Raw genomic sequence first — 25,370 nt, 5'->3', positions numbered from 1 at the left:
ACAAGCACTGGGATCATTTCAGGTCCTGTGGCAAATGGCAAGGATCAGACTTCCAGCTCTCAGAGGCGAGGAGCCGGTTTTCACTCAAACACTTGTTATTGTGGCATCAAAGATCTGTCACAGTTTTTAGAGAACTTAAACCTGTAAAGGAGTTTAATACAGTTACGACATGAGGAAACAAGACTGTGTTATAAGGTGGCTGTTCATTAAGTCCTGATGATTTCATATCTGTATACAGTCACTGAACTGCAAGAGGTATAGTGTTATCATATTATCATGAGAGTTCTCCTGTTTTCATGAACATGTAACAGGAAAAACCAGTAGTACTGGTTAAGGAGAGTGGTGCAGCCACATTAAGGACAAATCAACACACTTGTCAACTCTATTATCCAGTTGGTTTATATCGTACGCTACATAGACAGCCACTGTTTCAACAAGGCTTGGGTAAGGCATCGGTTAGCTTGCAGAATACTGAGGATGAAGTATGTTCTGTATGTAGATTGTGTCTGTTTATGGATTATATATCAGTTATTTCCACAGGTCAGAAGAGACTGGGTTTGACTCTGGATTCATCGCTATAAGAACAAAAACTCATTCTGTGGTTCACCCTGAGACGAATCAGGTGATGTTCACCTTCAGAGCAGCACCACAGCTCCAGGGGAATAAGAAGAGCTGGGAATGTTGGGAGTTGTGGGATCGGACTGAAGCAGGAAGAGAAGCCACAGCAGGTCACACAGACCGGAAGGAGGTCATTAGAAAAGAGCTGTTTCACCAGTTTAATGGCAGAACGTGAATGCGGCATCTGTAAAGATAAACGCGATTTAACTAGTCGTGTAAAGGAAAATACATTATATGCAAATCCGGTTTGAATCTTAAAAGTAAAACGATGAATGAACACACTTCTGAATTAAAGCCCAAAGTGACATTAAACCATGTTCAGATTCAAATATGTTTTATTGAATACACACAAGTTAAATTTTGATTTGTATATAAATAGAGATATGACAGGTGGATGTATCTGAAACCTTATTTCCGTGTGTTTTACTTTGAAGGCCTGCCGGCTGGTTTCCGGTGAGGTGGACTCATTCGTGTTAACTTGACGCAGCGGCGGAGTCCAATGGAAGAGCTCGCATCCCGCAGGAAGCTCTCGACACAGACTCGATCCGGAACCAGGCTCTGGACTCTGGAGCTCAGCTCGTAGCCCGGCTCGGTTCCTCCCCGCTGGACCCGCTCCTCTCCCCGGCGGACCCGCCTCGCACGGCCCGGCTCGGCCCGGCCTGCTTGATACCGTGCACGCAGGCCCGGTCGGACAGTGTCCCCGGCGGATCGGTCCTGGGCCTCGGCTCCGGACAGGGTCCCGGTGCGGATCGGCCCTCCAGCTCAGCAGGTAAGAGGACGCACACACACCAGCGGACGGGACCGGACCACAGAACCGGATCCAGGCTCGGATCCAGCGGCTGCTGCTCGCACTTCACTGGGCTTATTGTTAGCTGCTAGCTGCTAGCTGCTAGCTTCGAGCTAGCGCTTTACCGGAGTGACGGCTCTTGTCTCCTCTGTTGGGCTTTTAGCTAATGCTAACGGCTAACAGGCGAGCTAACGCACATAGTGACGTAAATAAACGCGTGATGCTGTCGCTTAATACACATTTTAACGTAAACGCGTGGATTCAATGTCCGACTCACTCGGGTTATTCGCGGTATTGGTGATTTCTCCTGCTAGCATCCGATCGGTGCTGCTAGCAGCCATGTAGCAGCGTTAGCTCGCTAGCTAGCTAACATTAGCCTTGTTTTGTCCAACCAGCTGAGAAGTGCTCAGGCTGAGGAGCAGATCTGGACCTTAAAGAGACCGGTTCCATGTGGACTGGTGTTCCTTCATCCTGACAGAGATGTTCCCTGAGCCTGAGGACGTGTGGACCTCCAGTAGCTTCACACACACACACACACACAGAGCCAGATCAGAACTCACCTGCAGAGGAGTGAGAGCTGCTGCAAATCACCAGTAAGATCAGAACACACTGAAGAGAAGTGAGGCAAGGGGACCTGAACCTGGCTGTTCCATCAAGTGATCGCCTGAACCTGGCTGTTCCATGAAGTGGTCGCCACTGACTCTCACCTCTGCTGTTCAGGGTTTCAACTAGAATTTAAAAAACGAATCTACCGCTCTTCAGTGAAAGTGTAAAGACGTCAGTGTGTTCCCCTCCATGTTGTCCATCACCTTCTGCTCCTCTTCCTCACCTTCTGCTCCTCTTCCTCACCTTCTGCTCCTCTTCCTCACAGAGAATATGACCCAGATGCAACAATGACGTCCAGATTTGGTAAAACCTACAGCCGCAAGGGAGGAGAGGGCACGTCCAAGTTCGACGAGGTTCTGTCCACCAAGAGAGGCACCCTCAGCACCAAATGGGGGGACACCACCTACAAGGCCAAAGTGGGCTCCAAGCGCGCCGGCTCCACCAAGACCGACTCGGTTCTGGAGGTGTACAAGAGGCCTCGCCCCAGCGGCGACGGCTTGGACGACCCGTTCGGCTTCGACAGCGACGACGAGTCCAAGCCGGTGTCGTCCCGGAGCGGCAGCAAGGCGTCGCCCGCCAAGCCGGCCTCGGCAGAGCCGCCCCGGGCCGAGCGGCCGGGCCTGTCCCTGGACCCGGGCAGCAGGTCCAGTCTGCACGGAGCCCCCCCCACCGGGGCAGCTGCCAGAGGGGCGGCGTGGAACCAGCCGAGGGGGGTGGAGGACACGGCGCGGTTCTTCAACAGCAGCAGCGCTATCATAGGTAATACTTTGATTCTGGATTAATATGTTGATTCATTCAGTTTCTTAATTGTTTTCTCTGTAGTTGCCATTTAGATTTGAATGATAATCAAACTAATAACATGCAAAGGGTCGAGACAAATATGAATATACTTTACTTTACTGTTAAAATCACATAACCACGGATCAGTTTGACATCAGAAGGAAACCTGCTTGTCCCTGAGCAGGTAGAAGTTTAATGGTTTATGTTGGAATTCTGTTAAATAATGAAAACAATAAAAAGTCTACTTGAAACTGAAACTCCTTGGAAACCTTGAAATCTGATATTGAACAGGAAGCAGCTGTTTGGCCCTCGGCCTGATGGCTTCAACCAGTCAGAGAAAGTTTGTCAGTGCATCTTCAGCTCTGATCTTTATTCACGTATATTTGAAGAGTGAATTAGAGGAGCAGATCCGATGGTTCAGTCCGGCGGCTTCCTGAGGAGCAAACACAAAGCTCACAGATGCTAACCCAACTCTGCAAACGGCATCTTCTATAAAACTAAATACTCTTTTCGGGCGTCGTAAGACTCTAGTTGCATGTTGTGCAGCTTTGAGCAAAATCATTTAGGCTTGAATAACAGCTCCTAAGTGGTTTTTCTTCGGGGGCTTCGGTTTTGGTGATTTAATTTTTGACCAAACCGACTTGGAGGAATTGGGTGTTACTGTTTGTCCTCTTCCAGCCTGTCACTGTCAGGTGGTCAGCTCCACTCGCCCTCAGCTTGTCCTGAGCGCTGCTCGCCACCTGCCACAGACGCCAGCCCCTCCAGCTGACTCCCACAACGAGCCGGGACTCACAGGAACATCTCCACATGTCCAAGGGAAGCTGATGCAGACCCAAAGTTCAACTGAAGCTCTGCCATCGATAGCCTTGTTATCTGTTTACTGAGACTGGCGCTGTTGACTCAGTAAATATGACAAAATCCTTGACCAAGTAATTCCTTTGAGGAAAAATGTGTCGAGTCGAGCTGACGACTGCAACTCTCTGAGTCATGTTTTTACTCGAGGGCTTGAATCAATGTTTTTAACTCGGCTAGGACGGAAAATAAAATGAGATAAATTCCTCGATATTAAATACCAGGAAATTGAAGTTTCTTTCCTGTCTATATTATGGTTATTTATTTTAAAGGTGAGTTGTGTAGCAGCAGTTGAGTTGTGTTAAGGGAGTCACTGCTATCCCCGGTCGTCCACAGACATAATTAAGAGCAACACTTATATTGAGCAGCAATGCTTCATCAATAAGAGTAGATTGAATCCTTGTGGCCTGCAGGCATTCAGTGTGACGGACCATATTAGACTTATTTTGATGCGTCTGAATTTGTGTTTAAGATTCTAAGTACGTTTTTAGTTAATTTAATCAAATATTTTCTATAATGTACCATGTTCAGCTTTCATTAACGCCCTGAGTAAATACATGGGAATGGGACCGTGGCCAAACCAGACATTTGTTCAATGGATTGGTGGAAGCCTGATCCCGTCTGATCAGTGTCGTGAGAGGAGCAACAAGTCACAGGAGTAAACAGAAGCAGCAGCTGATGACATGTGGTCATGTGTCCGGGAGCGATGCTCAGACAACCACACAGGGTGAAGAGTCACCTTATTTATACGTGTGACTTTTTTCTTTCTGGCTGATTTAAAGGGACTCTTACCTTTGTTGCATTTTTACACTTTTTTTGGATAAGGTTAAATTGGTATTAATAAGGTAATGACACTCTAAAATGCAAGACAGACCCACCAGGAGTAAAAACAAACAATTATTTCACTCTCATAATATTTAGTGAAAACTTCAACCAATAAAATTCTTCGGACCGAAGGACCTTATTGGCCGACAGACCTGTCTGTTTGCTGCATGGTCATGCAGGTTTTCCGTCTGCTTCTTGTGGCGCATTCGGGCCCGTCATCATATGTGAATGTAAATGTATATAACTTACCGAATCCATTGCTTTGGTAAACAAAAACTCACGTGCGTGCGCGGAGGCAGTAGGTTCCAAGTCGCTTGTAAATAAAGTTTCTTCAAAAAAACACAGCGGATGGGAACGAGGGGGTGGGGCATTGGAGGAAGGCGGGATGATTTGAATGTGCTGTAATTCTCAAATGCAACAAAGGTAAGAGTCCCTTTAACAGAGGGTTTTCAACATTGAGACCAACACATGGGACTTAATGGTCCTGTATGTTTGTACAATCTCAGTCGATTACAGCTCCTGAGAATCACACGTACATTAACCTGCAGTAGAAGAGCTTTAACCTCTCACTCTGTTTAGCTGATGCTGTGAAGGGGGGTCAGATAAGGTCTCACTCACCTTCGAAGTGTCTCATCTTGTTTAATGTTTTATTTTTCCAAACCACATAACGTCGGAGGAGAGCTAAGCGATGAAATGTCCTACTTTCTAGTTCCGGTGACGACAAAGCCTTGACAGAAAGACCACAGATCTTTTTCAGAGCACACACAGATAGTTTTTGATCTTTACAATGTGAAGCAATTTCCTGTCTTTGCTCACAGTAACAAGTTCAGTATTTTCACCCGCTTCTTATCTGTGATGGCAGAAACGACCAAGGCTGCTTCTAACCCCAGTGTGAATGTTGACCTGGCAAACGGCCCCAGGCCCCTTTTTGATTTTTCCTGGAGAAATGTGTCAGCTGGCAGGTCCTAAGAAGCTCCAGCTGTTTGTGTGCGTGACCTGTTTTCAGTTTTTGGAGGTGCTTTCTGAAATGGTGCAATCATTATGTACACCGTCTATCTGCTGAGCAGCCGGGGGCGTTAACCATAAGCCAAACTGAGCACAGTGTTGTTTCACTGATGTTGGAGACTGTATTTTATAGGTTGCTATGAAACACTACTCGAATGGTTTGATTAAATAAATCAAGTGCAGGGAGTAAAATATTTTTAAATAAAACAAGGAAATCTATCTGAAGAAACTCTATGGAAACCTTTGATGGTTTTACCCTTAATTACATTTTATTCTGACATTTCATAGACCAAGAAATTGATCTGTCTGGAATAAAAATGTAGAGAAGATGAAACTAAATGCACATCACAAGGTGGTCTGAAATATTATTGCTGATTTAATTTGAGCAGTTTTATGTGTTATGCTTATGGTTAATGTGGTTCTGCTTTTTTTCTGGTGCTCTGAATCCACTGATGAGTAAATTTAACGTAAGAAAATCCACATGGATGTGATGTCAGTGCCTTCTGACCATGATACTGCATCTGTTCTCTCTTCCTGTTCCGTAGGAAAGTCCCAGCAGAGCTCCTTCTCATCACTGGAGAACCAGCACAGCTACTCCTGGTACCAAAATGCTTCTGAGAGCGACAAGAAGCCGCTGGCACAGACCACCACCCTGAAGACGGGCTCCAAGGCAGAGTCTTCCTACAGCTCCTGGGATGCCATCATGGGTCTGCGTCCACCCTCACCTTGCCAGGAGCCTCGTAACCCCGCCCCCACGCTCTCCTGGGTGTCAGCGGGTGTCACCATGGGCGGCTGCGACCTGGGCCCGACCCGACACGAGAAGCCACCGTCTCCCCCACGTCTTCAGAGTTCCGTTGAGAGCCAGGACCTCGGGGGGGACTCTGACTTCCTCGTGGAGACCTCGGACTACTCCCAGACGTCCTCCTCCTCGTCCCTTGTAAGAAACACTAACTGTCGGACTTACAGGAGGCCGAACAAACAGGGCACAGGGCCGGACTCCAGCGCCTTAGCTAGCACTGTTTTTGGTGCAGATGGTTCCAAACCCTCCTCTGACAGCAGTAACAAGACAGCAGGTAGTGGGAGAGGACGGGGCAGGTCAAGGGACTTCACAGTGCTGCACCCCTCCTCCGTATCAATGTGTAACGTCACCATCCAGGACCGAGTGGTGGAGGAGTTTAGCAGCGATGCAGCGCCCTCTAGTGGCAGCAGTAGTGCCGGGTCTGGCAGCACCACGGAGCTGGGAGAAGCGGGTTGGCAGCGGAAGAAGATGGAAGAACAAAACTCGAGGTGAGAAACATGAGGTTGTCGGGCTGTTGTTGCTTTTCAGTCCTGGAAAGATGGCGTGTTTGTGTAGTTGGCTTCAGTTCACTCTATTTGTTTGTGTTTAGTTTTTTGGGGGGGGGTTGTATTTGACACAAGTCATCCTCTCTCTCTTTTGTCTCTATTTCCTCCTTCTTATCTTCTGCTCTAGAGTTCGGGACAAACACGCTGATATACTCAGTTCAGGGTTTCCCCCTAGTGCCTTACTCCCCCGCCCGCCAGGCTAAGCGTCGCATGGTTTTTTTATTTAAAAAAAAAAAAAAATCCGTCACTCGCCCACATCAACAACACTTCACTTCCTCATTGAGCCCCGATCACAGACATGGCCCCGATCCCCAAGCAACCATCCTATTGGTCCAAACAGTCACATGTCCCACCCAGACGCCTTCACTGACCCTCGGACAACAGAACGCTGTGGTTTAACACAGTGTTTTACTGAACATACGTCGCCTTCACTGACCCTCAGACATCAGAACGCTCCTTCAAAACAGTGTTTTACTGAACATAAGTCAAAACCAAACATAAACATAAACCTAGTCCGTTACACGATTAGGCTGCAGCTATTTGGTTTTATTTATTTAAAAATAGGGTACTTCTTATTTCATACATTTTCCACAAATATGAGGAGGACTCAAATAGCCCTACAAAGTTCTGTGTTTAATTTATTTCAAAGTAGGCCGACACCTGCCTGTGTATTTTGTTTGTTTGTTATTTTGTTGCTTGTCTGTTTGAGTAGCTGGCTGAAAGCAAAGAAGTAGTACGCTTATCTTTTATTGGTAACCTAACTGTTATGGTTCATTGTTTCTGAAATAAGAGGACTGACTGCTATGTTCACAGCAAACTTGAATTTTTTTTAATATTAAGTAGGGCTGCCACTAACGACTATTTTTCTATCGATTAATCTGACGACTATTTTATCGATTAATCTAAACGATTAATTTTCCTCCCAAAAAATCAAATTGACCATTTCAATTCAGTTAATTTTATTTTGATAACAACAAACTGTATGTCACCATATAATGCAGCACAAAACAAAATGTAAACAAAGGCTCAAATATTAAAGTGCAAAACTGTAGGTTTAAACTAGCAACTCCAACGTGATAAAAATAAATAAAAAAGAGGGCTTATAAGTTAAGTCAGCAGTGCAACTCAAAGTATCTATTTAACCCTTTATCAAAATAAAAAAGTTAGGTGTGCATATTAAACAAAGTGCAACATGTTTAGAGTATAAGACTCAACACCACCACCACCCCCCCCCGCCCCCCCGCGGGTGCCTTCTAGCAGCCCTACCACCAGGCTTAGCAAGTTTTCTGGGGGAAACCCTGCAGTTATCTGTCACCTGCGTTAGAGCTTTTCCTCTCGTCAGGTAGCTCAAAGCTCCCTGCTTGAAAACCTGCCTCCTGTAAACCTGCGTTCTCACTCTGCAGTAATGAAGAGAAGCTCGATAGCAACGGCACTGAAATCACCTCACAAGTTTTCCAGGCAGCGTCACAGAGGTTGACTCGTTTCAGAACGCTGCTGCTGCACAGAATGGTAGCAGGAGGTTTTCTGCACAGACACCAGGATGCTTGATGCCTGATTGCATAATTCTTTTGAATTGATTCTTATTAATGAACGGACAAAGACTTACGTTTCACATCTTAACTGTTATTCTAACACCGCCCTGTCTGCAGGATCAGGCCGACCCAGACCAAGACCAAGAAGGACAGTAAGCTGGAGCTGTTTGGTTTTGAGGACGCAGACACACTTCAGGAGAACAGCTCCGACCACACAGACGGCTGCTCCAACTACAAAATCAAATACTTTGGCTTTGACGACATGAGCAACAGCGACGGCTCTGACGAAGACGACGTTGCTTTCAAAGCAATGAGGAGGGCCAAGAGGGCTGCCATGGCAACCGCTGTGGATACCGCTATGGAGACCGCTCTGGAGACCGCTCTGGATACCGCTGAGGAAACACCGACGGAGGAGCCGCCTGATCCCTTCGAGATGCTGGAGAGTTATGAAAGGCCGGCAGCCAAGGAGTACAAGCAGCACTCTGAGAGGCAGGAGAGCCGGATACGAGCAGGTTAACACACACACACACACACACACACACACACACACACACACACACACACACACTTCCTGTAGAAAGTCTTTGTGCATTGTTGGATGTTTGATTTAGCCCAGGGAAACAGGGAGGTTCTGGTTGCACACATTTTGTCACGCAGCGCTGCTTCATAGTGATAATTAATTAATGTTTAAATACATATTTACATCGACGCTCATCCTACATCTGAAAAGCTCCAGATATGACTACTAGGGATGGGCATTCGATTAAATTGTCTTAATCGATCGTCGGGAGATTTAATGACGAATTTTCGATTAATCATTAATATTTTTATATTCAAAAATTCACTATTTATAGGCTATATAAAAATGCAGTGAAAATAAAAAAAAACAAAGCGTGTTTCCTCATTCAGATATTTATTACAAGATGAACAAAATGTGTGCAATCAGAACCTCAAGCAGCGGAGCCGACAGCCAGAAGCCGGTGCTACTAAACACTAATAATATAAAAAACAAGCATGTTAAACAATAACTTAACCACAAATATATAATACTTAGGTCTGACAGGTTTTGCCACATGTAACTAAAACTATCAAACAAGGCACCGAGTCGAGAAAGCTTCATAAAAATAACTAGTAACTCACGTACAACTTCAGCACCAGCCTACTGCTTTGTGTTGAGAAAGATGACATGCTAACATGCTCTGGAGTCAGAGGTGAACGCAGCCTGGTGAGCGTCGGTCCAGCCGCTGAGACAACTCGCTCTTAGAGGACTGACGTCGCCGTGATACACAGGTAGCTCCGTGCTAACATGGCTAGCCTGGGGAACGTTATTCTCCGCTCGTTGTGCATCGCAGCTCCTGCGTGCTAACACCGAGTTGATGCTAGGTTGAGAGTGAGACCGAGAGCAGGAGGCGCCGCCATTAACCAGCGTCGGATGTGCGTTCTTCAAGTGGTACATCATTTGAGTCGTGGCCGAGTTGTACTGAAACACACTTTCGCAGTGAACCAAGTCATTGTTTAATTCTAAATGGTCCCAAGCTAAACTTCGCCGTGACTTCTTCGTGTTTACTTTGGAAATGGTAACACGGTAACTCGCAGGTAACTGAGTAGCTCTGTGGTGTTTTTTTCAAACACTGCCCCCCGTGGTCAAATGTGTAATTAACCAATTAATCTATGAAAACATTATTTCATCGAGGAAATTCTTAATGATCAATTAATCGATCGTCGATTAATTATGCCCATCCCTAATGACTACATGTTTGTATGTACATGTAAACACAAGCTGTGCAGTACTTTGTTTCCACCAACATACCAGCAGACATGAGCACGGCCTCCCACACACGATGCCCTAACAACATCCTCAGTGGCCCCAGTGGGTTTGTCTGGTTTGACTTGGACCACAGCTGCTGAACTCTGCTTTCCCTGCAGATATCCTGGACTTCTCGGAGGAAGGTCTCCGGGTGGTGGCGGGCCCTCCCCGGAGGCTGCCCCGGGGCAAACCAGCTGAGAAGAACCCCGACAGCTTACGGAGAATCTTCAGCGCTCACAAGAAGGTCAGACACAAACATCCAGTTCACCCACATCACTGTGGAGCCGGGGGGGGGGCATGTGGTCACACTTCATGAATGAGTGCTACCTGTACACACGAGTCTGGTGTTTGGACTTGTTAGAGTACCTGGATCTGTTGGGAAGATCCTGACAGATAATCAAGGTTTTCATAATGTTTACCACACTAACTGAACCAAGACACAAAAACCAACTATTAACCAGTCCTGGTATTTTGTGTGTATTCAAACCCTGAAGATATCGCATTCCCATGCTTCACAAAACTCTGTTGTTTCCCTCAATCTATTTAAAGACATAAACATGACATCACCAAATGTGGATGAATCCGCTGCTGAAAGTCACTGAACCACTGACGAGTTCCCCAAGTTTGAGAAACATTAGTTGAAAACGACCAGCAGCTGATTGAGGGAAACACTGAGAACCGTTTAACCGGTTGATGGTTCCCAGAGGAAGCAGTGGACTCTGGTTGGCAGAGTTAGGAAGTCTTAAATCAAAGTAAGACCAACATGTTTGGGTTTGGTCTTTTTATTGGATATACCAAGACGCCGTCCTTATCTTTCTATCGGTCTCAGGTCCAGACAGAGGACGAACCACACAGACTGTCAGCTGTCCATCACTAAACCTTTTCATTCTACAGGCATTTGAAGTGTTTCTCAAATGTTACTTTCCAACAGAAGCAATTTGTGTCTCACAGTAAAATCCGTCGGGTTCAGTCTCGTTTTTTAGAAACTGTAAATACGAAGGTTTTATTTTGATTAAAAACAGACGAGCATCGACTGAAATGTAATGAGCCACAAAATGTGCTGCATTTTATCTCCACTCATAAAAAGATCACATTATGGTGTGTGTGTGGTTTTATGCATGTGAAGCACTAACTGTAAAACCTTCCCTCGTTTCATGTCAGAGAGGTGTGTGTGTGTGTGTGTGTGTGTGTGTGTGTGTCCGCCTACACTCGGTATGACTCACTACTGTGTGTGTGAGAAGAGCTCTGGTTTATTCTTCCCTGGATGAGGGGATGGATTGAGTCCAGTTTGAATCTCTGGTTTCGTATTGATTTCATAAGACCCCGGTGTCTTTTTATAGCGGAGACAGATCAATATCATCAATCGAGTGTAATAGCAATGGAAGCCTCAAGCAGCTCATATTTACTGTATGTGAGATGTCAGTGTTTCATACTTCAGGCTCCATTTAGCTCCTGTGTGAAACAAGCTGCAGGTGAAACCATTCGTCAGGAGCTGATTGTAGATCTGTTGATTTGATTCCACTCTGGTTTGGCTGCAGGATTGTTGATGATCAGATCTGAATCTGCTCCTGTGATGTGCAGAGTTTGTTATAAATATGTTCTCTTCAGTCTGCAGCATTTTAACTTTCCATGGAACCGTGGTGGAGGCTTGTTGTTTAATTGGTAAGACTAATTTCTGAATTTATATTTGAATTAGTCTCTGGAACAGTCACGAGTGAGTCATTGCCTCTGGTGTTTTCATTACGGTTTTGTAATGATGGCAAAGAAAATAATCCTTTTGCAAATTTTACTCATTTATTTTTTCATAGAATCACATGGAACTTGAAACTAAACTAATCTTTCCAGCCAATGTAATGTTGGAATAACTTCCTTCAGACAGGAAGTGATTTATTAATTCCTTTTAACAGAAAAACATCCTGAAGACAGAGAAATAACAAGTCAACCAATTACTAATTTGTGTAGTCAAGACAGATTTACCTGAAACTGATAAACAAATAATATTTATAATTTTAATACAAGATTTTGCTATTGAACAGAATTAACAAGCGCTCCGCTGTGAAAAAATATTAAATATATAAATATTTTTTTTATTAGCACTTTGCCTGTCCTTGGTTTTAAATGGACAAAAACTTAATTTCTTTGCTTTTTTGTCAACAGTACACTTATATGCAGCAAAGTTTATTAAAATATATATTTTTTTTGAATGAAGTATCAATCTTTATTGTCTTTATTTTCAGTCACCACATGCCTCGAACAACCTCAAGCTAAATTTAAAAGCTGTTTGCTATATTAGAGCAATTGAGAATTTGTGTCATTCATAATCCGATTAGTCGATTAATCGTTTCAATAATCGGTGACTAATCGACTATCAGAATAGTCGTTAGTTGCAGCCCTGATCTGTTTGCTGTCATGGGAGCTTGAACTGCATCTCTTCATATTGAGCTCTGATCAACAGAGGTTGTTCTCTAGATATAAAAGCATTGAACTCGTTGAAGGTAATGTGAGGTCGGGCACTTCTTCGGCCTCAAGAGAGAAAGTGTAACTGCTGCATCAGAATGACATTGACAAAAAGAAGAGTATTTAATGAGGCTCGGTCCCGGCTGATATCCCAGCGGCTGAATGAGGTCAGTGTTGTCAACACTGATCCAAGCTGTTGTGTTGGTGAATCACCCAAACGCACAAACATCTTAACGATGATCCTGTCCTGGCTCTGATTTAACCCTGAGGAACTCTAACCCTAACCTTGACCATGTAATCAAATGGATGATAACATGTTGCTAACGTTGAATCCACCCGGGCCCGGATCAGCGGCTCGGACTCACCAGCTCCGACACAAACTTCTGCAAAGAAGAAGATAAGTTTGTTGTGAATTTCTCTCTGAGCAGCTAAAGGGAACTTTGTAAGTGCCGAGGTCTGAAGGTGATTTCCCCAGCGCCCTCTGCAGAGCAGCGGTCGGGGGGGTCAGCAGACACTTTGCCCATAGGAGCTTGATAATATACATAATGTACTTTCTCTGGTTCTCCAGTTTCATGCCCTGACTCTCCCAACCACTTTCCTCCCTCTCTGTTGACTTGTGTATTTCTCCCGGTCTCTACAACTTCCTCTCGACCACTTTGTGTTTACTCTCACCTCCCGACTAGGGATGCACCGATCGCTTTCTTCACCTCCGATATCTGAGGTTTAGTATCGGCCGATACCGATCCGATGCCGATACTAATTAAACAGTTGGATTCCCCTGGTCCGCACCAGTTCTAAGTCAGCTGCTAGGCGCCAGCCGAGGCGCACCGCCGGAGGGTTCCCCCAGAGGGCGCCGTAGCTGAGGTGATCCGCGAGAAGGGCCCGACACGCGTCCAGAGTCGCTGACCGCCGTACCCGGTCCCCTCCGACGGCCCGCCTTCCGCACCAGCGACGGACACCACCCCGCGGTCCCAAGAAAAGGAGAAGAAGCCACCGCACCAGCGACGCTGTGAGGCGCCAACGGACGAGGACATATTTTTCGATACAAATCGGTACCGATACCTAGGGATGCTCCGGTACCTATTGGATCGGTGCATCCCTTCTCCCGACCGATGCCCTCTCCCTCTCCCTCCTCCCTGCTTGTTGTATTATACCTCTCCTCCCTTCCTCTGTTATCGCTCTTCACTGAACACAATCTTTTTTTTGAATACTTTATTTACAATTTTCAGATACATAACAAAGTGTTGACAATACACAATACAAATTTATAAACAAAAACAAAACATAGGGTGAAATCACACACCAAAAACAAACAACAAAAATAAAAAACAAGCTGCCAGACAGATTACTCAATTATATATATGGTCTTTCGGGAATGTTCTCACAATGACCCTATCTAAAATATAGGACCAGGTAAAACGAATAAGTGAACAGAGCAATATACTACATCAACTAACGTAGCCAGATAGGTCAGGGTTGCTGTGGAGTTAAAGATATATTGCACTGCGCCAAAGCAGGTCCCCATGTTCTCTCAAACTTTTTCTGTGTGTTGCCTTGGTGACGCAGTTTTTCCAGAGACCTGAGTTACACTCATACATTATAAAATACAATCGCCCTTGAAAGTGACCAGCCTCTCCAACGCTACGTCTCCTATGTGGCGTTGGAGGAATGTGCATGTTGTTGGGTTATTGCACCGAGGATGCTGGGAGATATAAGATGTTACCATAACGACGTTGATGGACTCAATATTTGGTTTATTCAGTGAAAGTGTTAATGGGTTGAGCTGTTATTACAACCACAGCAATGATCCAGTGTGATTCTTCTCACTCATGAACCACATGAAGATATATTTTAAGAACGTGGATAATGAGGAAACGCGAGTCAGTTGATAATTGATCCGTCCCATGTGCTCGTACATGTGTCAACTCAGTTTTGGTAGAAAAACTTTTATGAATATACATATTTTTCCACAATACTTTTGTTTAAAAATGATTCCTACTCGTATGTTGTCTTATCAAAGCCGGGTGCAGCAGCAGCAGTTTGAAATGATGCAACAGCCTGGACGTTGACATGTTGCATTTACTTCCCCAATAATAACAGAACAATGATCGACCACTTCAACTCTATTGCATTTAACTGGCAATATTTTCTCAGTGGACATTTCCTCTGCTTGCATGGTTTAGTTTTGCACCTCCAATAAACTAAAATAAATGATAAAAGTCACCGCACAGGTCAAGAAACCGTATATTTGAGTCCATGGCTTCAGTCCAAACCCTGCGACTCCGAAGCGTCTTTCTGCTTTTTCTTTTGTTTTTTTTTAATCCCCCCCCCACATGCTGCTCCATGACGAGCAGGGCCGGGCGGGGGGGGTGGGGGTGGTGGTAGGTGTCCGCCTGTGTGTCCAGATTACTGTAGGAGGCTTTAACTTGGTGTGTTGATGTTCCAGCGCAGCAGAGCTCATCCCCGACCTCCTCTTTTGTCTCAGCTTATTAACCCTGCGGTGCACCCCCCCCCCCCATCAGCCCCCACACCTCCCTCCACACTCCTGCTCCACAGCCAACTCGCTCTCTTTTCTATCGTTTCTTTCTTCCTGCCCGTCCTCCCCTTGTTTCTTCTTTTGTTTTTCATTATGAAAACCCCGGCAACCACCAACCACAGGTTTGGCAAAAATACACAAAGAGTGGAGCCAAGGATGAAAGGATGAGTGTGTTTGTGCTGGTTGTAAGTGTGTGTGTGTCCTGCTGTTTGATCAGTGCTGGCCGACTCTCACCAGTCGAATGTAGGATCGGCCTTCCCCTCCTCCTTCCACCTCTTTCTTTACCCTCTTCTCCCTCTTTCTTCTCCTTCGTCCTCCACACATTTGTATCTACATCCTCATTTCTTACTTCTCATTCTGTCAACTTTAAGTGAGATTACTGAAGCGTGACATTACGAAATGAGATGTCTTTTCATTATTCAAACTGAAATCTTTTGACGCAATGTGTTTTTTTTTTTTGTACACGCAAGTCTGAGTGCAAATTATAAAAAATAGACCTCTGGCAATGTTTTAATAAGAGAACACAGTCCTGCTGCCTCCTCACTTTACAGACATGTGCATGAAGGACACTGGAAGAGAAGCTTCTGGACAAATAGTGAATCTGTATAAAGCTGTTTGATTTAGTTTAAAAACACAAACTAAACTGAATGTTGTCGTAAAAATTCATCATCAGATTTTTACTGAATTCCCTGTTGAAGATGTGATGTTTCCTGAGTTCTGATCTGTTCACTTTGATGGTGACGGCAAATATGTTTTGAGTCTGACTCAGGTTTGAAATAATAGACTTGTAATCAGTGTTGAAATGCAACCACTTGTTTTTGTGACTGGTTGTATCTCATAATACTTTTAAATAGTTTTACATAGACGGTTTAAATGTATTATATTCTTACATATTATTTATACATATCTGTTGTGTGTGTGCTCTTCTTACAGTCTCCCACCAAAGCTGTGTACAACGCCAGACATTGGGCGGTGGAGAGTGAAGAGGAGCCCCCCCAATCTTTCGTCGCAAAGGCACAGACAGCTCCTGTAAATACACACACACACACACACACACACACAGACACACACACACACTTTTACTTTCAAACCCAAAATGATTTTGGTCAGTGCAAAAAGGTTTTGATGTTCCATATTTATTTCTAAATCCATTTTCCATCATCTCCTCCATGTGTCCAGGCCACAGTCTCAGCCGGAGGAACCAGTAAGGGCCCCTCTGACGCGCAGAAGGACGATGGCGTTTTCAAGACTCCTCCTCCTCCTCCCAAGGTCACCAAGTTTGTGACCCTCCCCACGACTCTCTACCAGGACACTATCACCACACTCAAATGCCGCAAAGAGCACAAGGAGGTACACTAAACACGTCCCTCCTGAATCTGTATGACTCCACTCTGTAGTGAAGATGGATCAATATTTTAAAAGGTATTTCCCGCTCGCTCATCCTCTTTGTTTCTGAAGTTGTACACAGTCGTCCAGCATGTGAAGCACTTCAATGACGTGGTGGAGTTTGGAGAGAATCAGGAGTTTACTGACGACTTTGAGTATCTGGCTACTGGTCTGAAGAGCGGACAACCTCTCAACACACGATGCCTTAGGTAAGAACCTGCTGGCTCGCCCCCTGGTGGTCAGCTCCTGGCTGCCTTAGCTCTACAATCATTCCCTCTGTAAAATACTGTGGGTCTTGTTTCTCCAGTGTGATCAGCCTGGCCACACGCTGCGCCATGCCCAGCTTCAGGATGCACCTTCGGGCCCGAGGGAAGGTGGCTCAGGTCTTCAAAACCCTGAACGACGCCCCACAGCACCCGGTAACCAGCAGCACTCGCCTCACCCTGACTCAGGGTTGTGTGTTTCTGACCTCGGACCTTAGACTTTTCTTTTCTTGTTTGGAGACGACAGGATAGAGAAGTTATTTCCTGTGTGTGTTCAGCTGAAGGTTGTTTAAGATGCTGCTTGGAGTCATATTGTTTAACCTCAGTGTGTTCATGAAAACATGTCAAAGTTTTTCCCATCGTATTTTCATCTACGTAGATTTTTAAATAAAAGAGTTTTATTAAGAGTTTTTTGGGTGACAAATTTGTGTTGAATAAAAATTGTAAGTAACTTGAATAATTGATTCCCTCGTCTCTGCAGAATCTTGCTCTGTGCACGGCGTCTCTCATGTACATCCTGAGTCGAGACCGGCTGAACATGGATCTGGACCGCTCCTGTCTGGACCTGATGATTCGCCTGCTGGAGCTGGACCTGGACCAGGCGGGGGGGGCAGTGGCAGACTCCACGGCTCAGTTCAGCGCCAGGGAAATCGCCAAGATGAAGGAGAAGATCAGGAAGCTCTGTGACACGGTGCACAACAAGCACTTGGACCTGCAGAACATCACGGTACAGAAGAGCCTTCAGGCAGCTTTCACACTGGTCCTGTACCAGCTGCTTTTAGCTGCTCCTCAGTCCACTTGACTCACTACCGGCCCACGTGTCCAGATATTTATAGGAGGAACCGTGGAGGTGTTTACTCACTGAATTAACGCCTCCTCCTTTTGTCCCTCCCCTCTCCCTGCAGACGGGTCATTTAGCCATGGAGACGTTACTGTCCCTGACGTCCAAGCGAGCAGGAGACTGGTTCAAAGAGGAACTGCGGTTACTGGGAGGACTGGACCACATCGTGGATAAAGGTGAAAAGTGTTATCATGAAGTCGTAGTGACTCCAAATGACTGCCGATGATAAATCTGGTGTCTGATTGTGTCTCTGTGTTTCCTTTCTCCCTCCACAGTGAAGGAGTGTGTTAATAACTTGAACCAGGAGGAGGAGGAGAAGCTGGTGTCGTCTCTGTGGGGAGCCGAGAGGTGTTTACGGGTCCTGGAGAGTGTAAGTACCACACGGACCTGGGAACATCTCACCTGGATACGTCCCAGTACAGACTCCGACAGGATCCCTTAGTGTACATGTGTTTTCCATGTTCCATGTAGGCTGTTCAGTCACACTCAGGTTCAATGTGTTGGACCCTTAAGGAGAGATTTCCAAAGATCTGCACACGGCCGTCGTCATCCAAAACAAACTGAACTAAAGCAGCAGCAGATTCTTTTAAAGCTCATGTTTCTGCATATTTCCCAGAAGGTTAATTTCTTGTTGTACGTACAGGTCACGGTTCACAACCCGGAGAACCAGAGCTACTTGATTGCCTATAAAGACTCCTCGCTCATCGCCTCTTCTGCCAAGTGAGTAAACTTGATTCTCAGCCCTGAACCCACACAGCCGAGCTGCTTCGGTACGATAACAGGTTTATTTTTATCTGGTGCCACGTCTCTGATTTTCTTCTTCCTCCGCACCTCTTGTTAATCTGATTTATTCTATCTTTATTTCCTTGTCACTAAGGAATTGTTGTGCACTATGATGGTTGAAATGTTCTTTAAAGCAAACTGAAGACATAGTGAATACTTTAAATATTGTTTTCTGGAATAAGAAGACACTGAACAATGGCGTCTTCAATCCAAACCATCCACATGTCTTTCCTCTCTCAGAAACCCTGATTAACTGAACAACTGTACAGACTGTGTGTGTGTGTGCACTTCCCTCTCAGTGTGACTCAGTGTGCCTGATGGTTATTATGCGAATCATTATCAGGGTTTTGTTGTTCAATTTCCTGGTTGTGACATCCTGTCAGTCATAGCGTTGACCTTTGCCCTCTGAGCTCGGCCCGACGGCTGGTGGAGCTTCAGCAGAGGGAGTTCAGTCCACTGGAAGTGACCCGACCTTGTTCTCCTTTCTCTTCCCCTCCGAGCGTCTCCGCCCTCGAGTGTTTCCAGCACATGTTGCTGTTTTTTGTTTTTAGACTGATACACTTGAATTAGGTCTAGAATATTATTTTATTTGATTTTAGAGTCGTAATTGTGCGACTTGAGGAAAAGGTTAAGGTGCAAACTTGACTCGTTTGACTCGTGGCTGCTTCACTACGTCTCTCACCCACTTTCCCGTCTCTCTTTCACCCAATCGATCAAAATAAAGGATAAAATGCAAGAAAATACACTTTAACTAAATTCTTCACTTGAACTGAGACAGAAATCATGTTTTTTGTAAAACTTTAACTTGTAAATTAGTGTTTCTGTTAGTAAGTTTCAGTAAGCTCTCTCCAAAATATGTTATCAGTTGAAAACCTCTGCATTAATTTACCTTCCCGCTCCTCCTCCGTCCCCCTGTGTGTGACCGGGGGGGTGGTCGGGGGGGTCAACAAAGAGCTGCTGTTTCAGTGGGTGACACAGGCCTCAGCCGGAGCATTCAGCTGTCCTCGCCCTTAACTCGATTAACCCCCCAAACCACAGGGTGAGCCAGAGAGCGAGCGCTGCCACCTCAACTCCAGACACACACACACACACACACACACACACACACACACACACACACACACACACACACACACACACACACACACACACACACACACACACACACACACACACACACACACACACACACACACACACACACACACACACACACACACACACACACCAAAGCTATGTCATCTTTAATAGAGTCAGGATCTTCCTCCTCTCCTTTACACTTCTTTTCTCTTGTTTTTCTTTCCCTCAGCGTTCACCTGACTTCACTGTTTCACTTTTCTCCTCCTGTTTCCTCTTTTGTTTCTTGTGTGTGTTTCGCTCAATGTTTCTACCCAAACACCCCCCCCCCCCCCGCCTCTCCGAGGGTTTCAGCTGCCTCCCGGACTAATTCAATCATCTCCTAAACCACTGTGTTTGGACACACACACACACACACACACACACAGACACACACACAGCCCTGTTGCTTATCAACTCACATCTGCGTATTGGCAGGAACTAAAGATTCCTCTCTACGAACACCATCATATGTTTCACTTTCTGTTACGGCTTCGGCCTCAGTCTTACAGTGCTGTTATTATCTCAGCTGCAGAGGAAGTTGAGCAAATTAACTACACACACACACACACACACACACACACACCTCCTAATCCCTGTCCCTGTCTCTCATCTCAGCCGACATTGCTCCTGAGTCCTCTCTGATGTTTTTCCTGTCTTCATTTCCTTCTCTCGCTCTGTCCTGATGCTCAGACTCTGGTTTTACTCTGTGTTCAGTCACTGTCGTCATTAAATGTAATCTCGTTATTTACACCAGGCTGCTCTGTCCCCTCAGCTGCTGTGTGTGTGTGTGTGTGTGTGTGTGTGTGTGTGTGTGTGTGTGAATGCTGCTCTGTTTTATGGTGGGGTTTTAAAAGAAAGAGGAGAATCCAGTTGAGTCCAGTGAATAAAGTTTGTGTCTGAGATAAACGAGTGAATCTGATTATTTTTTAAATATGTTAAGACAAAGTAAGTGAAGCTATAACCAATGAAAATATACTCCTGTGTGTTTATATACAGATGTAAAATGAAGTTGATGTGAAATGTATAAAGTTTTGTAATAAATATATGAGTTGACTCTTTATCTGGTTGGTTTGTAACTCGTTTCTCCTCTTCTCCTCTCTTCTCCTCTCTTCTCCTCTCAGGGGTTTGGGCCGCTGTGAGGCGATGATCCAGCGTTACAGCAGGGAGGTGAACTCGGATGGAGCCGTGGTGGGGAAAGCAGTAGAGAACTGCATGAGGGCCATCATAGGAGTCCTGCTCAACCTGACGCACGACAACGGTGAGCATGCTGAGCACTGAGCACCCGAGGAGCACGTGAGTCTCACTTCACTGCAGCTCGTGGGACTTCATCTCCTTTGTCTGAGCCACAGAACGTAGCTTCTCCAGTGGAGGAAACTGTGGAAGGTTTTACCTGATTCTGCCATTTTTTTTATCTAACCGTGGGGAGGAAGGGAGGGACTCGCGTGAACGCAGGACTGGACGACCACGACAAGAACAGAGAAGCTCAGAGCTCCACATACAGAGGGAGAGGGACTTGAATCTCAGCTCAGGACCACATTGATTAACATGTCGTTACATAGGAAACAGTTAGTGGCTGTGACATTAATGCAACTTTAAACAAGAGGTTGATTCAGTACAAACTAACCATGGCGGTTGTGTGTTTGTGTGTGTTCAGAGTGGGGCAGTACAAAGACCGGAGAACAGGAGGATCTGATCACCACAGCTCTGAACTGCGTCCTCAGAGCTCCTCAGTATATTCCACAAGAGCAGAGGTTCGACATCCGTGTTCTGGTGAGTGAACCACCGACTGTAAAAACTTCGACAACATTTAGAGGTAAACCCACAGGAACAGAATTGACCCGTGTGTGTGTGTGTGTGTGTGTGTGTGTGTGTGTGTGTGTGTGTGTGTGTGTGTTCTCAGGGTCTGGGCTTGTTAATCAATCTGGTGGAGTACAGTGCCAGGAACAGGTACTGTCTGATGGAGACGGAGATGGAGGGGGGTCAGGGTCCGTGTGACTCCACCGTCCTGCTCAACCCTCAGCACCAGGACCTGACCAGCAGCGGCCCGCTCAGCGCCATCGCTGCTCTCGTACAGGTACCACACTCCTTCGTGGTCACAGCCTCACTCCGGACTCTGGCTGCAGAGAATATGTCCTTTTTAACCAACCACCAATTTCATTAAGTCTTAAAAAAAAACAAGCCAATCAGCATTTCCCCTCAGGTCTGAAATACAGTTTTCACTTGACCATGAAATGAAGATGTGTTTTACTACAGTTCCTCTCTCCCCAGCAAACTGCATCGAGCTTTTACATTGGTCTCTGAATGGACTGTCCCGTGTCCTCTGTGCTCTCATTGTTGTCTCTCGTCCGTTTCCCACGAGCACCATTAAAGCTTCATTAAAATCCAATCAACATATTTAATCAGATTTGGCTGCTGGTCTTTTCCAGACTGACTTCCAGAGGTCAGCAAGAGACGAGACACAGGAGCAGCTGGAGACCAGAGAGCACGGGGGGGATTATTCATGGGGTTGTCACAGTAACAAAAATAACATTATTTACTGAGTCTTAAGATCGTTGTTTAGAACTGGATTCAACCAGCTGACTGAATGAAGCGCTCACCAGTCGAGGGAAGCAGATTAGATTCCTGCTGGCAGCAAACCACCCGATGCAGTTCAACGTGAACCTTCAGTTCACCGCTCTTCTTCCTCCTCAGCTGTTCCTCCAGCGGGAGCAGGCCGCCATCCTGGCCGAGGCGCAGACTGATGACCTCATCAAGGAGGCGCCGAAGCCTGCGCTGGACAAGAGCGGGGAGTGGCAGGAAACGGGCGGTGAGATTCAGTGGGTTGCTAATGACAACCAGCCCGACAAACCAGAAGAAACCAAGGATAAGAAGAATGAAGAGGAGGACGAACTGCTGGACCTCAACAAAGGTACGACTGCAAACCCCTTCGGTTGTGTTGGTGTTTTTATTTATTTTTATCTCCCAGTGTTTTCATTGTAGAAGTTTAAAATGATCCATGAGTGTTTGCTCCTGGTCACCATCTTCCTCCTCCTCCTCCTCCTCCTCTTCCTCCTCTTCCTCCTGTCAGCTCTGCAGCACGCAGGGAAGCACATGGAGGACAGCATCGTGGCCTCGTACACAGCACTGCTGCTGGGCTGTCTGTGCCAGGGGAGCCCGGTGAGTCCACACACAGACACACACACAGACACACACAGACACACACAGACACACACAGACACACACAGACACACACACAGACACACACAGACACACACACACACACAGATGCATGCACACTACCACAGACAGACACATTTACTCACTCACAATAAGACAGATTCTAGATAAAGTTATGACGCAGCAGAGAAACACTGTATAGATTTCTAGTCCATCTTTTGTGTTGCTGCTGTTTTGTTGACGCACAAAACAAAACACACAACTGACCAGATTTTAACTTTAACTTCACAACCTTTAGAAACGGTTTGGTTCACAACAAGATAGAAGTAAAGCTTCTTTTTGTTTCATGAGGTTTAAAGTTTGTCTTAAAGCTCTTGTCCTGTCGTATTGATCACATGATGTAGCTGCTGTCGTTCCCTCATGTCCCTCATGTCCCTCATATGTCCCCCTCATGTCCCCCTCATGTCCCTCATGTCCCTCATGTCCCTCATATGTCCCCCTCATGTCCCCCTCATGTCCCTCATGTCCCTCATGTCCCTCATGTCCCTCATGTCCCTCATGTCCCCCTCATGTCCCTCATGTCCCTGACTGTCGCTCTGTGTTTCTCCACCAGTTGAATGTTACTACTGTGAGAGAGAACCTGCCCAAAGGAGATTTCTCCATCATGACAGAAATGCTGAAAAAGTTCCTGAACTTCATGAACCTCACAGTGAGTTTCATCTTTTCCTCCTCCTGCTCCACTGATGGGTTCAAACTGGGAATACTTAAAAAAAATCTAACGCTGTGGAAATCACTTAATTCAAGTCAATATTCTACGTGTACAGAAGTTTCTCTGAAGGGAAACTGAAACTCTGACTTTTCAACATTCATTTCACACAGCAAATTATAAAGAAGAACATAATAAAGTCCTGAATGTGGTTCGGGGGGGGATGAGCCAGACCATGACAGTTTTTTATTAACTGAGACTAACTTGGATCAATAAAAAGAATAACCATAAATAGTCGAAGGCAAGGTTGAATAAACAAATGTGAAGTAGATTCAGTATATTTTCACAAAATAATAAACCATATTTTTGTAGTAAAGTAAAAGTCCTCAGTGGTTTAATGTTACACAAAACATGGCCAGTATTTCAATGCTCGAAGATTGAGCACAAATATAATAAATATTGTAACCAATCAAACAAATGAAAAACTAATCACACACTTTCAATTTATCTACACGTGTTTAATGTGAATTATTTTAAATTTGTTTGCAGTTTAACGAGTTAATGAAATAAGGAAAACCGTTAATTGAACTGAAACATCTGAACCTGAGGTGATAGAAATAATGATTATTAATTAAACATGCTGCTAAAATGAAACATTGAGTTTGTTAATGAAATAATGAAGTGAGTCATTATGATGCAAAAATCAACGAGTGTGATTCATCATGAGTGAATGAATTTGTTAAATGAACAATTAATTATAATTCTAATGAACACGGTGATGATCAGTGAATGTCCTCAGAGCAGATGTGTTTGTGTGTGAATATGTTTGTTGTATGCAGTTGTGTGTCTGTGTTGTGTTGTCTCTGACCTCTCCTCTGTGTCTCTGCAGTGTGACGTCGGCTCCACAGGACAGAAGTCCATCTCCCGGGTCATTGACTATCTGGAGAACTGCTAGAGAGAAGCCTGTCTCTCTCTCACACACACACACAGACACACACACAGACACACACACAAGGACCATCACCATCATCTTTCTCTGCTGGAAACAGGAGTGTTGTTTTCTTATTTCTTTTGACACACGTTCATCGTCTCTTCTCTCAGTTTTCAACACACGTTCTCATCATCCTCCAGTTAAAATAACGTTTTACTGTTTTGGTTCCTGACTTGACGTCACTTGAACATTTGTTACGACTTCATGAGGAGTGATGACTACCCCCCCCCCCCCCCCCACTCACTATCATTCTTTGTTTTATACACATTTCATTTGCTTTTCACTCATTTTCTATTTGTTAAAGTTGCTCAGAAGGTTGTGTTTTTTTTACTCCATGTGTTTGCTCTTGATGAATTCTCAGCTCCTCTCTCTCTCCCTTCCTCTCCTCTCTCTCTCTCTCTCTCTCTCTCTCTCTCTCTCTCTCTCTCTCTCTCTCTCTCTCTCTCCCTCTCCCTCTCCCTCTCCCTCTCCCTCTCCCTCTCCCTCTCCCTCTCCCTCTCCCTCTCCCTCTCCCTCTCCCTCTCCCTCTCCCTCTCCCTCTCCCTCTCCCTCTCCCTCTCTCTCTCTCTCTCTCTCTCTCTCTCTCTCTCTCTCTCTCTCTCTCTCCATCTCTCTCTCTCCTCCCTCCCTCTCTCCCTCCTCCTTGGTATCGACAGACCGAAGACGATCTGTCCTTTTCTCTCGCCCCTCAGCTCTGCTTCTGGAGACGATAATCGCCAAAACAACTTAAGTAGTAAAAAAAAAAAAAAAAAAAAAAACTCCCGACCAAACAATCACTTTGTTTCTGTGCTTTGAAAGTGACGAAGTTGACTCGTCTCTGGTCACCTCTCCTCTTTCTAAATGTGTTCTTCATCTCCTCTTCCTCCACTTTGACCTCTCACCTCTGTGTGAACGCGGCCCACAGGGACGAGTATTTATCTTTTTTCTGGCCAAAGAGCTATTTGAGCTAAATGCCTGTAAATGTTTGCATGAGTTT

At 45.4% G+C, this 25,370-nt stretch overlaps 1 protein-coding gene across 1 annotated transcript; it reads left to right on the top strand.

Annotated features, from left to right (window-relative positions):
• The first annotated feature begins 1,312 nt into the window (after positions 1-1,312).
• LOC133027704 (wings apart-like protein homolog) lies at positions 1,313-24,786 on the top strand. Its single transcript, XM_061094783.1, has 20 exons — positions 1,313-1,387; positions 2,277-2,770; positions 6,019-6,760; positions 8,467-8,861; positions 10,276-10,400; positions 16,083-16,178; positions 16,329-16,499; positions 16,608-16,744; positions 16,843-16,954; positions 17,280-17,525; positions 17,704-17,815; positions 17,915-18,009; positions 18,283-18,359; positions 20,663-20,799; positions 21,196-21,311; positions 21,442-21,615; positions 22,233-22,449; positions 22,609-22,697; positions 23,311-23,406; positions 24,293-24,786. Exons 2-20 carry the CDS (start codon positions 2,299-2,301, stop codon positions 24,356-24,358), a joined length of 3,675 nt encoding a protein of 1,224 aa, XP_060950766.1. The 5' UTR covers positions 1,313-1,387; positions 2,277-2,298; the 3' UTR covers positions 24,359-24,786.
• The last annotated feature ends 584 nt before the right edge of the window (positions 24,787-25,370 follow it).

The sequence above is a fragment of the Limanda limanda genome, chromosome 21 (assembly GCF_963576545.1).
Source record: "Limanda limanda chromosome 21, fLimLim1.1, whole genome shotgun sequence".
In the NCBI taxonomy this organism is placed as follows: Eukaryota; Metazoa; Chordata; class Actinopteri; order Pleuronectiformes; family Pleuronectidae; genus Limanda; species Limanda limanda.
The sequence above is the reverse complement of the archived record's forward strand: the minus strand, read 5'-3'. Positions and strand labels throughout refer to the sequence as shown.

Coding starts and splice junctions, on each gene's coding strand:
- LOC133027704 (XM_061094783.1), top strand. CDS start 2,299: ATGACGTCCAGATTTGGTAAAACCTACAGCCGCAAGGGAGGAGAGGGC. Junction 8,862..10,275: donor GGAGAGCCGGATACGAGCAG/GTTAACACACAC, acceptor CTTTCCCTGCAG/ATATCCTGGACTTCTCGGAG. Junction 18,010..18,282: donor GTTTACGGGTCCTGGAGAGT/GTAAGTACCACA, acceptor TTGTACGTACAG/GTCACGGTTCACAACCCGGA.